This window comes from Trichosurus vulpecula, chromosome 8 (assembly GCF_011100635.1).
Source record: "Trichosurus vulpecula isolate mTriVul1 chromosome 8, mTriVul1.pri, whole genome shotgun sequence".
NCBI classification, from domain to species: domain Eukaryota; kingdom Metazoa; phylum Chordata; class Mammalia; order Diprotodontia; family Phalangeridae; genus Trichosurus; species Trichosurus vulpecula.
In genome coordinates, this window is record NC_050580.1 from 209,639,466 (window position 1) to 209,653,345 (window position 13,880).

The 13,880-nt window shown below is 42.2% G+C and overlaps 2 protein-coding genes across 3 annotated transcripts in view; one reads left to right on the forward strand and one right to left on the reverse strand.

Moving 5' to 3' along the window:
* Positions 1-2,768, reverse strand: part of TOGARAM1 (TOG array regulator of axonemal microtubules 1) — a 94,866-nt gene extending 92,098 nt beyond the window's left edge. Inside the window, exon 1 of the mRNA XM_036735310.1 lies at positions 426-2,768. Within this exon, the coding sequence (XP_036591205.1) occupies positions 426-2,498 (2,073 nt within the window). The 5' untranslated portion in view covers positions 2,499-2,768. The remainder of the gene's footprint in view (positions 1-425) is intronic.
* A 313-nt stretch (positions 2,769-3,081) lies between these two features.
* The window catches only part of KLHL28 (kelch like family member 28), a 48,821-nt gene continuing 38,022 nt past the window's right edge, over positions 3,082-13,880 (forward strand). Inside the window, exon 1 of one of the 2 annotated variants that reach the window (XM_036735982.1) lies at positions 3,082-3,224. The gene's annotated coding sequence lies outside the window, so the exon portion shown is untranslated. The remainder of the gene's footprint in view (positions 3,225-13,880) is intronic. The other variant, XM_036735983.1, reaches the window with a different exon arrangement.

Consider the following 13,880-nt stretch of genomic DNA (forward strand, 5'->3'; position numbering starts at 1 on the left):
GTCATTTAACCTCTGCCTGCCTCAGGTTCCTCCTCTGTAAAATGAGTCACATTTATGCAGTGTTTGCCACTAAGTCATTACATACAACATCTCATTTGATCCTCCCTAGGGAGGTTAACTGACTTGCCCAAGCAAGTCCTAACAGATAATCAGTGTAGTAGCAGAGCCAACAGCCAAAGAATCAGAAGATCCTGATTCTTAACCTTATGCTCCTTCCAGTATACCATCTTGCCTCTGAATCAAATCCATCGTATAGATTTGTGTAATTTGTTCCACGAGGATTGGACATTTATGAACACTTAGCACAAATCTTTCTGGAATAAATCCTTTCAAGGGGGTATCTGACACATAAAAATATCTTTCATTAAAGTGAAAGAATGGTACTTCTACCGCCCGACCCATGCTAATTACATAAAATGGCATACCTCCTCTATTTCCTTTGAATGGGATGTCCGGTTTTCTCCCATGCCTCCAGGTTGGTCATTTTCCCATGGTAATTTATTTTTTCCTTTTCCTGCACTTAACACCCTTCGAGTACAGATAGTCTGATCAGCAGATGGACTATAAGAGCCATATATTTGCATACTATCCCTTGAATGGTCACCACAATGACAGTGTGCACTTTGAGTTCTGTTACCTGCCAGAAGCCAGTCTGTATCTGCTCCATGGGGCAAGTGGGTTGATCTGCCCTGGGCAGAAGATGGCATGAGTATTGCATATTCCACAAATCCCTGTTCTGTTAGCCTTGGAAGAGTTTTCCTAGCTAACCTGGCTTGCACAGCATTCATCACTCCATCTCCATTGTCTTGAAGTTCAACAGCATCAACAGCTCTGAAAAGTACACTGGTTTTACCCGAGCCCATTGAAGATGCCAATACTGCAAAGGCCTCCAGAGCAGCTTGGCGTACCCTACGCTTACTATCAACTAGAGCTGGGGCAAGACCAAAAGCCAGTTTGGGCAAGTCAAAATCCTCACTTGGATAGGTCAGCAAGGAGCAAATACTTATATTCACCACCTCTTCTCTCACTCTGGAATGCTTATGTTTGAGATGTTCCAGCAATAAACACAGCACCTGCTGAGGACCTACTTCCTTCATCAGCTTAAGGAAAATTTTCATGTATTCTTGCTTGATTACCAACTTGTTGTCTGCTAGTACTTTGACCGTGGCAGCAATGACTGGTCCCAAGAATTGTTGTACCTGTTCCCCAAGGCGGGTCACCAACAGGTGCAGTACCTGAAGTGTGCCGTGAACCACTTTGAAGTTAGAATCATCTAACAAGTTATACAATAAGCTAATGAAACCTATGAGACTAGAATGAGGAGTGGAGACAGGGCTAAACTTTCCCAGCACCTGCTTGAGTTCCTCCACTGCCTGAGTCCGACTCTTATAGTCCTCCTGATCTAGTAACCTGGTATGCAACTCCTGGGGAATAACACCAAACTTGAGGTGGCTGCTGGAAGGTGCTGCTGGGCAGGGGAGGGGATCTTCAGGAAACTCCGAGGTTTCGAGTTCCAAATAATGAGGAACCTGACCCCCAAACTGGGACTCTATACGACGATTGTAGTGTCTCCTCAGGGCTGAGGGCAGGCGAGAGATGTAAGACTGAAACCGGTCTTGGCCCAGGCGCTCCCCTATTTGTTGCAGCGCAGAAAAAGCTATCTCAGCCTCTTCTTCTTCCTCCTGTTCCCCAAGTTTGCGGGCCAGGGACAGCGTGATTTCGGTGAGATCCAGACCGAACAACAGATCCGGGGGAGTGAGCAGAATGGGGAGCAGGAGCGCAGTGGAAGCCCGGAGCCGGGCATCGGCGCTCTCCAAGCCTCGCTGAATGAGCACCTGCAGCACCTGCGTGGGGCTCCGCTTCAAACACTGGTGCAGGATCTGCAGCGCATCCTTCCTCAAGGCCGGGTTCTCCTCTCGCAGGGACACCACGAGCTGCGGCAGAAGAGCCAGGCTGAAGGCCTCTTCCAGCTGGCCCGCCTCCCCCTGACCCCGGAGCACGTCAGAGAGAAGTTGCAAGCAAAGCCGCTTCTCCTCCAGGCCCCCCTCCACCAGCACCCGGCCAAGGGCCCGATAGAGCGCTTCCTTCCGTCTCGGGAAACCGAGGCGCCCGCCCCGCCGGGGCAGGGCAGCCTGCAGAGCCTGGAAGGCCTCGGACGGCTCCGGCGCCGTGCGGAGGAGCTGCAGGAGCCGGGTCTCCTCTTCCTCCCCTCCCGGCAGGCTCCCTCCGGCCCTGGACCAGCCACTGGTGACAGCGTCCTCCGCCGGGAGAAAGAGCGCGGTCGTGGTCGGGGACAGGGCCGGAGGGGCCGCGGGGCACGAGCCCTGGTCGCCTGCGGCTCCGCGGCAGCAGTAGCTTTTCTCCTCTCTCATCGTCCGCCGAGGTCGGTTTTCATCAGTCTCTGGGGTGGAAGGGCGGCAGCTGCTCCGGGGCCGATAGGCGCTGGGGGCTAGGAACCCGGCCTGCGGCAGGAGAAGCACCGGGGGCGCGGACGCCATGGAGGGGCGTCGGGAAGCTGCGGCGGCGGGGAACCATCGCAGTCTTCTAGGGGCCCGGCGGAGCCCTCCCCTCCCTTTTCTTCTCCAGGCTCCCCAGCTACAGAAGGGGAAAAGCAGCTGCCGAAGCCAGGGCCGAGAGAGATTCCCTCCTTCTCTTCTTCCTCCTCCTCGTCCTCGTCCTCCTCTTCTTCTGCCTCTGGCGCCACGGCCCCACCGGAGCTGAGCGCTCCCAAGCCGCCCCCGGCTACAGGAGGCACCTCTCAACAAAATGGCCCCCGCCGCCGGCCCCAGACCCTGACACTGGCATCGGGCGTAACCAGGGGTACCACGTGACCAAACCGACCGCTTCCATGGTGACCAGCCGGCGCGCGATCTCTTGACCCGGAATGAAACCTCTCAAGGAGAGGGGAGAATCCTGGGATATGTAGTCTCCAAGACGTGCATACCCCCCCCCCCCCCACCCCCAGCTCGCCGAAATCTCCTGGAAGAGGCCTGGAGAAACCGCCTGCCAATAAGGGGAGGGAAAGGGAGATGGATGAAGGCCCGGGCATAGGCGGAAGTGATGCGGCTCAGTCTCGGGCGGCGGGGCTCCGGGCGGAAGTCACCCGCCCCACTCGTGTATGTCCGTCGGGGTTTGACTGGAGGCGAGTGAGGCTCCTGCCCCAGTCTCTCTTGTTTCTGGTCCCTCCTGCTCCAGTCCTTGCCAGCACAATCCCCGGGACTCAGGTATTTTCCGCTGGCCCTCCCGAGGCCGTTTTTGCTCTGGCCGGTGCCCCACGCGGGAAGGGTCAGTCCTGGGAGGGGGGTGGGGGCGGGGGGGGGGTGCAGAGGAGGGGAAGCGGGGACTGAGAAGCATCTCGGTGCAGGGCCGCTCGGGGGCCGGACCCCGGAGCGAAGGTGCAGCCGCCGCCCGCCTCAGTCCGGACCCCCGGACCTGCAAAGCCCGGCAGAAAAGCTCTCTCCCTAGCATCCTTTAATGCTCTCGGGCCCTCGGGGTGAGCGGGTTACAGTTGTTGTTTCTCTCTCCCCAGTCCCGGGTTTGGCTTAAGAAAGGACCTCCCCCTTCCCCATCTCTCCCCTCTGCTAATTCTTTTTAATAAATTTGTTAAAAAGAAAGAAAATTACTCCACCCGGAGATCTCTTCATTCTCCCTCAACCCACCTGCCGCCTTCTCTGAATCAAGTCCTTTTGCACTCCAGCTGTGGGGAGCGACCCTCTCCCTCCCTCTATCTCTCCCTCCGGGATCTCCATAGCTCCTCTTTTGGTCGCCAAGAGACCGAGACTGCAGATGTGTTACTTAGCAGATTAAGTTCTTGGCACCACGGCCCTGAGAGAGCCGTGCCCTGAGGATTTGAGCAAGGATGGCAGAAGCCATTCTTCGGTATTTTTCAGGGACAGTTGCACTACGGATATTTATTTATTTTTAAGGATAAGGGAGGAGGCAGTTTTCTGTCTTAGAAATTTAAGCGGTCACAATTAGAGGGTTAGAAGTCCTGGACTGATGGAGTGTAGAATCCCCGGGAATGTGGGAGATGAGTTTCTGAAGGAACCATAGCTATATACTTTAGGAAAAAAATACATATTCTATTTTAGGACCATCCTTTGGGGGAGACTGGCATTTCTGAACTGCTGTTTGGAATCTCAGAATGTCTTATTCAAATACCCTGGTTATCCACTGGGTTATAAAGGGTCAAGTATGGTGTTTGTTACTAAGTCTATAATTGATTCACTTAGGCTACACGACATAAAATGATCTGTTTTGTTTCAAGCTCAGAATGAATTTTGAACGTCTTTTTTAAGAGCACAATTGAATATTACAGTATTATTAATATGACTGAAGTTCTTGGAACTGCCCTTTCTTAATGGTATTCTGGTTTATCATTGAAGGAAAATGTTTTGTTTTTTATCTTAAGAAAGTTAAGTTTTTAAAATACTGGCATGTTTGCATGACTTCGTTTGTATAATAGGTATCATTTTTTGCCTTTTCAACGGGTGACTAGAGGAATGTACTGGAAGGAGGCAGAGCATTTGGAACTGAAAATAATTTTTTTAAAAATTTGACGTTTGACATCAAAACAGTTTGGCTCACAGTTGTAACTTGGCCTTGAAAACACCTGTTTTAAACAAGATTTTTCAACTGTAGAAAAGCGTATAGAATTAAAATGTGCTAAACCATGAAGGGCATGAATAGGATAAGGTTGTTCATCAACTTCGGCGCATAGCACAGTGTCAGTAGCGTATTAAGAGCATAATAGGTGGTCATTGAAGTGAATACAGAATTGGAAAGTACTTTTAAAAATTGTAAAAAACAGTTTTTGGGCAAATAAATGGTACATTACAGAGCAAGTATCCAATTCATATACCTAAGTAATAGTGCAGAGAGAAAAAAAAAAGATTAAACTATGTTCAGATAAATTCATGATTTAATTCAAAGAAATTAGGGATGTTTGAGGACGTACCCATTTTTTCCTATGAACTTTACAGTAAAAAAAAAACCTGCAAACGTATTTAGGAAGAAAAATACAAGTAATACAAGTAAGCATAATGTATTACTACTTTATCTAAATCCTCCCTTCTATCCCTGTGATTGCACATTCGTAGGTATAAGAACATACTTTTTCTTTCTTCAGTTTGCATTATTTTATATAGATCTTCCTATAGTTCATTTTATGCCTTAATTCTTAATGGTGACCTGGCATTTCATTACATTTACCACAATTCGTTTAGCCATCCCTTCAACCACTGGACATTTAGATTGTTTTCAGTATTTACTATTAGAGAGTTCTCAGAACCAGATCCAACGCAATCATATAAGCCAGAAGAGATGTTTGTTATTTGTTAAAGCAAGAGAAACAGATTGCTCTGAGCTCTGTTCCTATTATACATGGCAGAGATAGGCACTTTTATGCTGTTGGGAGGAGAAGAGTATGTTTCTGTCAAGTGGGGAAAGTCTAGTGATCAACAGTGGAAACATTTCAAGGATGTCATAACATTCTTTTCTTCCTATGTTTACATTCTAAAAATTTGCCTCCTAAGTGTCTTTGTGGTTTTTTTTTTTTTAAGTGTACTTGCACAGTGGCATCTTAAGGTTCCTTAGTATTCAGAAAAGGAATTGGTCTTGTTCCTCTTCCTCAGTGTAGCTATAAACATACAGTACAGATAGTTCCTTTATTTTCAGTTACTTCCTGTTGCTGTGCTTCTCATAGTGAAATTTCAGGGTCAAAACTTTTGCTGTGTTACTTACCAGACTGCTTTCTAGAAATGTAATATGATCTTAAGATCCTAGATTTAGGGCTGGAAAGAAACTTAGAGGCCATCTAGTTCAACCCTTTCATTTTACAGATGGGGAAACTGAGGTCAGAAAAGTTCAGTTAAAGTCATCCAAATAGGTGGCAAACCTAGAATTTGAAACCATATCTTCTGATTTCCAAATAAGTACCTTACTTTGCCTTCAGTAGTGTTTTACTATAGGTCTGCCAACACTTAATTTTGTTTTTTATTTGTTTTTGCCAATTTCATTGCACCTCTAACTTTTAAGTCTTAATATTATGGAGGGCAACCACATGCTCCTCAAAAACCTCCCTTGGTTCCAATGTTAGAATTTTTCTTATGTATGTAGTTTTTACTGACACAATATGATAATGTTGCGAAGTGATATTATATGCTGTTGTAATTCCAGCACACTGTCAAGGTCTGGCCTGATGAATACTTTATCATGGATGGTAATTGCAGGGACAAAATAAATTCCAAGATGTTAAAATTTCTGGGAAAGTTAAAACCACTGAGTACATGTTAAGTATGGGGGCAGCTAAGTGGCACAGTAGATAGAGCACAGGCACTGGAATCAGGAAGACCTGAGCAGAAGACCTCTGACTTCAGACACTTATTAGCTGTATGATCCTGGGCAAGTCACTTAATCTCTGTTTGGCCCAATTTCCTCATCTTTAAAAAACGGGGATTATAATAGCACCTACCTCCTAGGGTTGTTCTGAGGAGCAAATGAGATAATTGCAAAGTGTGCTTAGCACAGTGCCTGGCACATAGTAAGTACTATATAAATATTAGCTGTCATCATCAATTATAGGTGTTGCAATACCATTTGCATCTCCTTCCCTTAGGCATCTGCATGTTGCTAGAATCTCCCTGAAAAGCACGCAGGGAGAGAAATGAATACTGCAAAGTAAACTTAGTGACTTGCCTAGAACTTTTGTGAAAGATATGCTGGGGCGGGGCAACTAAGTGGCACAATGAGTAGACCCGCCCTGGAGTGAGGAGGACCTGAGTTCAAATGCGACCTCAGACACTTAGCACAGTTACTAGCTGTGTGACCTTAGGCAAGTCACTTAACCCCAGTTGCCCTGCCTTCCTCCCTGCAAAAAAAAAAAAAAGAAAGATATGCTGGGAGTAATATTAAACAAATAGATAAAATTATTTTTTCCATTCTCCATATTTCATTTATTCATGTCATCTGTGCCCATGAGTTATTTGAATTTTGTTGTGTTTTATATCTGAAATATGTGGTATTTCTTTGTATGTATTTGTCGATGTTCTACTCTATTCTAATTCAGTTTTTTAAAATTAAAAACTACTTTGATTACTGTACTGAATCAAAAGTATACTGCTGGGAGGGGGGAGGATCCTACTTCTGCTGCATTTCCCTCAACCATGTAGTTAAAGGATTTCACATATGATCACATATAATGTTCCTGTTAAGGAATAAAACTCTTCTGTGTAGGAATAACCTTTTAAGGCCCTATGAAAGACTTCTGTGGAAGTGGAGGGAACAATTTTTTTCTGAGTCCATGATACCAACCGTGTTAGAGCAAGATTCTTATTTTACTTCTCCCACCCCTCCTTCTCAAATGTAATAAAAGTTAATGCTAAAGAAAGGGGAATGAGAAGAACCAGCATCACTACTATAATTATATGCCATTGTTAGCTGAATTCATCTGCGAGGAAAACTGGACCATCAGAAGTAAATTTAAGAAAAAATTGTACAAAAGTAGTATGACTTTACAGAGCATATTTTTTTATTTGATCAAATGAGATGATATATGTAAAATGCCCTGCAAACCTCACAGTACTCTATAAATAACATCACCATCATCTGTTATTCATTGAGCATTTCTTTAGCAAACACTGTGCTAGGCACTGAGGATTTAAAGACAAAAACAATCCCCGTTCTTGAAGAATTTAAATTATCCTAGACAGAAACAACTTGTACACAGATCAGAAAGTAAAAAAAGTTTACATAGTATGTGGTGGGCACGAAAGGGTGAGGGCTGGTTACTAACAAGTGAGGGAATCAGGAAAGGTTTCCTGTGAGATGGCACTTGAGCAGAGCCTTGGAGAGGGCAGGGAATCCTAAGGGGAGTTGCGGAGTAGATAATGAATGCATTCTAGGCATAAGGGATAGTTTGTGCTAAGGCATAAAAACAGGATAGAATGTTGTATTCTAAGTTAAGTAAGTGTGTGTGTAAAAGAAAGCCCTATCCTTCACTGTTTTTGGTACCTCTAATTATGATATATGATAGACTCCCAACTGATTTCATTAATTTCACTTACTATTTCTTTGTCGTTTGGATCACTTAACTGCCATATTTGTACTATAATTCTTTAATGAAAGAGTTTCAAGAAGTGTTGAAGTGGGCAACTTTGGTACCTTGTAAATTAGAAAAGCTCATGGCTAGATGAGCATGTGTGGGAACCAAGTATATTTGGATTTCTAAACTGTTATGTGCTTTCCACCTCCAATATCAGATCCTCTTGCCTAATAGCCCAGGGAAGTCCTCTAACAGAGTGACATATGTGAAGGGCAGTGACTTTGGATAAAAGCCCACAGACTGCTGGGCATGCGAATTCAGCCCACTAGCCAACTATATATAGCAGACAAAGCCTTTCCTGATCAATCCAACACCTACCACCTTCCCTCCCAAACTACTTTGTAGTTAAGTACTTTGTACTTATTCTCTTTATATTTGTTTCGTATATACTTTAAAAATTTTTCTTTTTTTGAATACATGTAAAAAAATTTTTAGCATTTATTTTTAAGAATTTTAAATTCCAAATTCTCTTTCCTCTGCCCCTTCTTGAGAAGGCAAGCAATTTGCTATACATTGTACATGAGCAATCATGCAAAACATTTCCATATTAGCCATATCACAAAAGAACACAGACAAAAAACTCAAGAAAGCTTAAAAAAAGTATGCTTCAATCTGTATTCAGACTCCCATCAGTTCTTTCTCTGGAGGTGGATAGTATTTTTCATCATGAGTCCTTTGGAATTTTCTTGGATCATTGTGTTGTTCTGAATTAACAAGTCATTCACAGTTGATCATCCTACAATACTGCTGTTACTGTGTATAATGTTCTCCTGACTTCACTTTGTATCAGTTCATATAAGTTTTCCCAGATTTTCCCTAAAAGCATCCTGCTTATCAGTTCTTATAACACAGTGGTATTTCATCACAATCATATCCTACAACTTGTTCAGCTGTTTCCCAGTTGATGGGTATCCCCTCATTCTAATTCTTTGCCACCACAAGAAGAGCTCCTATAAATATTTTTGTACATATGGGTCCTTTTCCGTTTTCTTTGATTTCTTTGGGACACATATCTGGTAGTGAGTGCTGGGTCAAAGGGTATGCACAGTTTTATCATCCTTTGAACATAGTTTCAAAATGCTCTTTAGAATGGTTGGATAAGTTCACAAATCCACCAACAGTACGTCAGTGCCCTAATTTTCCCACATCTCCTCCAACATTTGTCATTTTACTTTTCTGTCATAATAGCCAGTTTGATAGGCATGAGATGGTTCCTCAGAATTGTTAAAAGTTTGCATTTCTCTAATAGTGATTTAGAATATTTTTTCATATAACTATAGATGACTTTGGTTTCTTCAGAAAACTGACTGTTCATATCCTTTGACCATTTATCAATTGGAGAATGACTTATATTCTATAAATTTGATTCAGTTCTCTATATACTTGAGAAATGAGGCCTTTGTCAGAGAAACTTGCTGTAAAATTATTTTTCCAGTTTCTTGCTTTCCTTCTAATCTTGGCTGCATTGGGCTTTTCAATTTAATATAATCAGAATTATCCATTTTATATCCTATAATGCTCTATATCCCTTATTTGGTCATAAATTCTTCCCTTATCCATAGATCTGATAGACAAACTATTCCATGCTACCCTAATTTGCTTACGATATTACTCTTTATGATTAAGTCATATACCCGTTTTGACCTTACCTTGATATACGTTGTGAGATGTTGTCTACATCTAGTTTCTGCCAAGCTGCTTTCCAGTTTTTCCATCAATTTTTGTCAAATAGTGAGTTCTTATCCAAAAAGTGTGGATATTTGGGGTGTATCAACATTAGATTACTCCGGTCATTTACTGCTATGATACCTAATCTATTCTAGGGATCTACCACTCTGTTTCTTAGCCTGTACCAGCGTGTTTTTATGATGACTGCTTTGTAATACAGTTTGAGATCTGGTACAGCTTGGCCATCTTCATGTACATTTTCTTTTCATTGATTCCTTTGATATTCTTGACTGATGTTTTTTTTCTAGCTGTATAAAATAATTTTTGGTAGTTTGATTGGCGTAGTACTGAATAAATGAATTAATTTACATAGATTTGTCATTTTTACTAAATTAGCTCAGTCTATCCATGAGTAATTAGTATTTCTCCAGTTGTTTATTTTATTATTTTCTTGGTTTTTTTTTAAATACTTTTCTTTTTTAATTTTGAATTCCAGATTCTCTTTCTCCCTTCCACCCCCCCCAACCACTGAGAAGACAAGTAATATGATATCAGTTATACATGTGAGATCCTGCAAAGCATAATTCCCATATTAGCCATAGTTTTGAAGAAAGATAAAGTGAGAAAATTATGCTTCAATTTGTACTCAGAGTTCATTTTTCACCATGAGTCCTTTGGAATTGTTTTGGGTCATTGTATTGATCAGAGTAGTCAAGTCTTTTACAGATCATCATTACAACATTGCTGTTACTGTCTCCAGTTTAGGTCTGACTTTGTGTGAAAACTGCCTTGTAATTGTGTTCACACAGTTCCTGGGTTTATCTTGGCAGGTAGACTCCCAAGCATTTTATATTGTCTGCAGGTATTTTTAAAATAAGTAATATTTTATTTTTTCTCCAATTACATGTTAAAACAAATTTTAAAACTTTGAAGTTTGGAGTTCCAAATTCTATCCCTTCCCCCTCCCTGACATGCTAAGCAATCTGATATAAGTTGTACATATATAGTCATGTAAAACATTTCCATATTAGTCATTTTATGCAAAAAGACTCAAATTTTCAAAAAGAAAAGTGAAAAATAGCATGCTTCAGTCTGTATTCAGACATTTAGTTCTTTCTCTGGAGGCACCGTGCTTTATCACCAGACTTTTGGGATTGTCTTGGATCATTGTGTTGCTGAGAATAGCTAAATCATTCACAGTTATTCATTGTACAGTATTGCTGTTACTATGTTCTCCTGGTTCTGCTCACTTCACTTTGCATCAGTTCATGTAAGTCCACATTTTTCTGAAGTCATCCTGCTTATCATTTCTTATAGCACAATAATATTCCATCACAATTATATACCACACCTCGTTTAGCCATTACCCATTTAATAGGCATCCCCTCAATTTCCAATTCTTAGTCACCACAAAAAAGAACTGCTATAAATATTTTTTTGTACAGATAGCTCCTTTTCCCTTTTTTATGACCTCTTTGGGTCTGCAGTTATTTTAAATGGAATTTCTCTTCTTTTTTCTTCCTAATGGATTTTATAGGTAATATATAGAAATCGTAATGCTTTTTGTGGGTTGTTGTTTTTTTTTAATACTCTGCAACTTTACTTGTTAATTGTTTTAATTGATTCTCTATATGTACCACAGTATCATCTGCAAAGAGTTATAGTTTTGTTTTTTCATTGCCAATTGTAATTCCTTCAATTTCTTTTTCTTCTCTTATTGCTATACCTTGCGTTTCTAATACAATGTTGAGTAATAGTGGTGAAAATGGACATCCTTGCTTCACGCTTGAACTTATTGGGAAGGCTTCTAGCTTATCTGCATTACAGATAATACTTGCTGATGGTTTTAAATAGACACTTATAATTTTAAGGAAAGTTCCATTTATTCCTGTGCTTAGGAGTGTTTTTAATAGGAATGAATGTTGTATTTTGTCAAAAGCTTTTTCTGCATCTGTTGAGATCATATGATTTTTGTTGTTTTTGTCATTGATATAGTCAATTATCCTGATAGTTTCCTTAATATTGAACCAGCCCTGCATCCCTGGTATTAATCCCACCTGTTCATAGTGTATGATTTTAGTGTTTCATTGCTGTAATATCACATTCATTGTGGAAATTAGTCTATAGTTTTCTTTCTCTGTTTTTGTTCTTCCAAGTTTAGGTATCAGCACCATGATTTTTTTTTTTTGAGTAGGTAAAAAAGGCCATTCTTTTCCTCATTTCTTACCTAGCCTTAGTCACTGAATGGGCATTGCCTCAGACAAACTGAGACCTGGAAAAGACCTTAGCTTAAAAAGGCCAAAGTCTCCCACTGATGGGGAACCCCCTTGAACTCTCCTTGAATCTTCCCACTTGATCTGGCATTTGCCTGAGGCCATAAGCCTTCCATTATCTCTAGGCTCAAATCTCTGTTACCCTTAACCTAGCCTAGCCCTCCATTGTCTGTTATCTCGAGGTAGCCTCCAGCTACTTCCCACCCTTGATCTTATTAAAATCCCATTCTCTTGAGTCCTGGAGTCTGACCTCTAGTCACCCAGTCCATCAAGATCCTCAGACTCCTCCTCAAGATCCTCCCTGGACCCCTTCTCCCATCACCCCAGACTACTTGACCACCCCAGATCCCTCCCACAGTCTTTCTGTATATAAGATCCATCTTGCCTGCATGAAGGTGCTCAGATTCTGTCTGGCCCGCTTGCCAATACAAGTGTCACAAATGCTCGGATTCCTCAACAGTTTAGCCAATGCTGACATTTCTTAAGAGTCTACCCAGCATGGCAAATCTTTAATAAACTTTGTTTTCTTTGGCTGAAAGAAGTCGAGTCGAATTCATTTGGGCAGGACCCAGCATGTCATTATTTTGACGTCTGAGCACCTCTAAACCTCAACACCACTGCATCTGGGGCCATCTCTGGTCGTCTTGATTTATATCTTGCCACTTGACCCAGATGGCTCCAGAGGAGAGAGTGAAGCTGGTGACTTTGCACAGCCTTGTCTCACTTGAATCCAATTCACTGGCAAGTCATGACATCACCTTCCCAATGTCATGATCCTGTTTGAGAAGGAAGAATAAGTAACAGCATCAGCACCATATTTGTGTGTGTGCAATTAAGCTTAGTTAGGTTCAGATTCGCACCTGCAATATGACACACTCCCAATGGAATAATGCTTTTATTAAAAGACAGGGAATGCTATATTGGATTTACAACAACAATAATTAACAATTCCTAATAACACAGCTAATCACAGCAAAAGTGACAAAGACACAGACAATAACAACATAACCTTTTGGGGGAACTCCAACACCTGATCCTTCAAAGCTGGGAAATCCTGGGGTACAGCTCAATCAGGGTCCCAAATGGGAAAGTCTCAGGCAGAGCATCCTCTCCATGGTTGAGATTTTAATGCACTCACCCATGTGGAGACTTAAATAGGGCCTTGAACAAAGAAAACTTACTGCCAATTACTCCAGATGTTCCCATTGAGAGGGGAGCCAACCGTTACAATGGGGTTTCGTAAGATATCATTCTTTGGGGCTGGCTAGGCTCCCAGAACGGCAGTTTCCCCAAATGTTTACTATCCTTTGTTCAAGTCTCATCACCTTCTCCAAGGTTGGTCATTCTTTGCATATCTCCAAGTAGGAGAGTCTGAAGGTTTGTTATTCAAGGCTTATCACATCTCCTAGTAGGAGAGTAGGAGAGGTTTATGCAGAGGACCAGAGGACACGCCAAGCCTAGACTAATTAATATGGAGGATCTTATATATATATATTGTAAGAAATGGGAGGAGTTTTGTTCCCACAGAACTAAAAGTGTGCTTCCCTGCCCTCCCCCACCCCAGCTTTAGCAGAGACCAGGCCTCAAGGTCGGTCAGGTGAGAGGTCAGAGGCTTGTAGGCATGTGCATACTTTTTGAGAAGGCAGTCTAGGGAATTAGAGAGGCCAAACCCACTTGAACCTGTTCAGACTTATCTAGGGTCTGATCTTGGTCAAGAATCCAGGCCTACTGATTTGCATCATTTGCATATGTTAAAGAGGGAAAGTAGGGGAAGTAAAAGAATATAGTTTAATCCTAAACTAAGACAAGGAAAATCTAATTAACTTCACTTTTGCTTC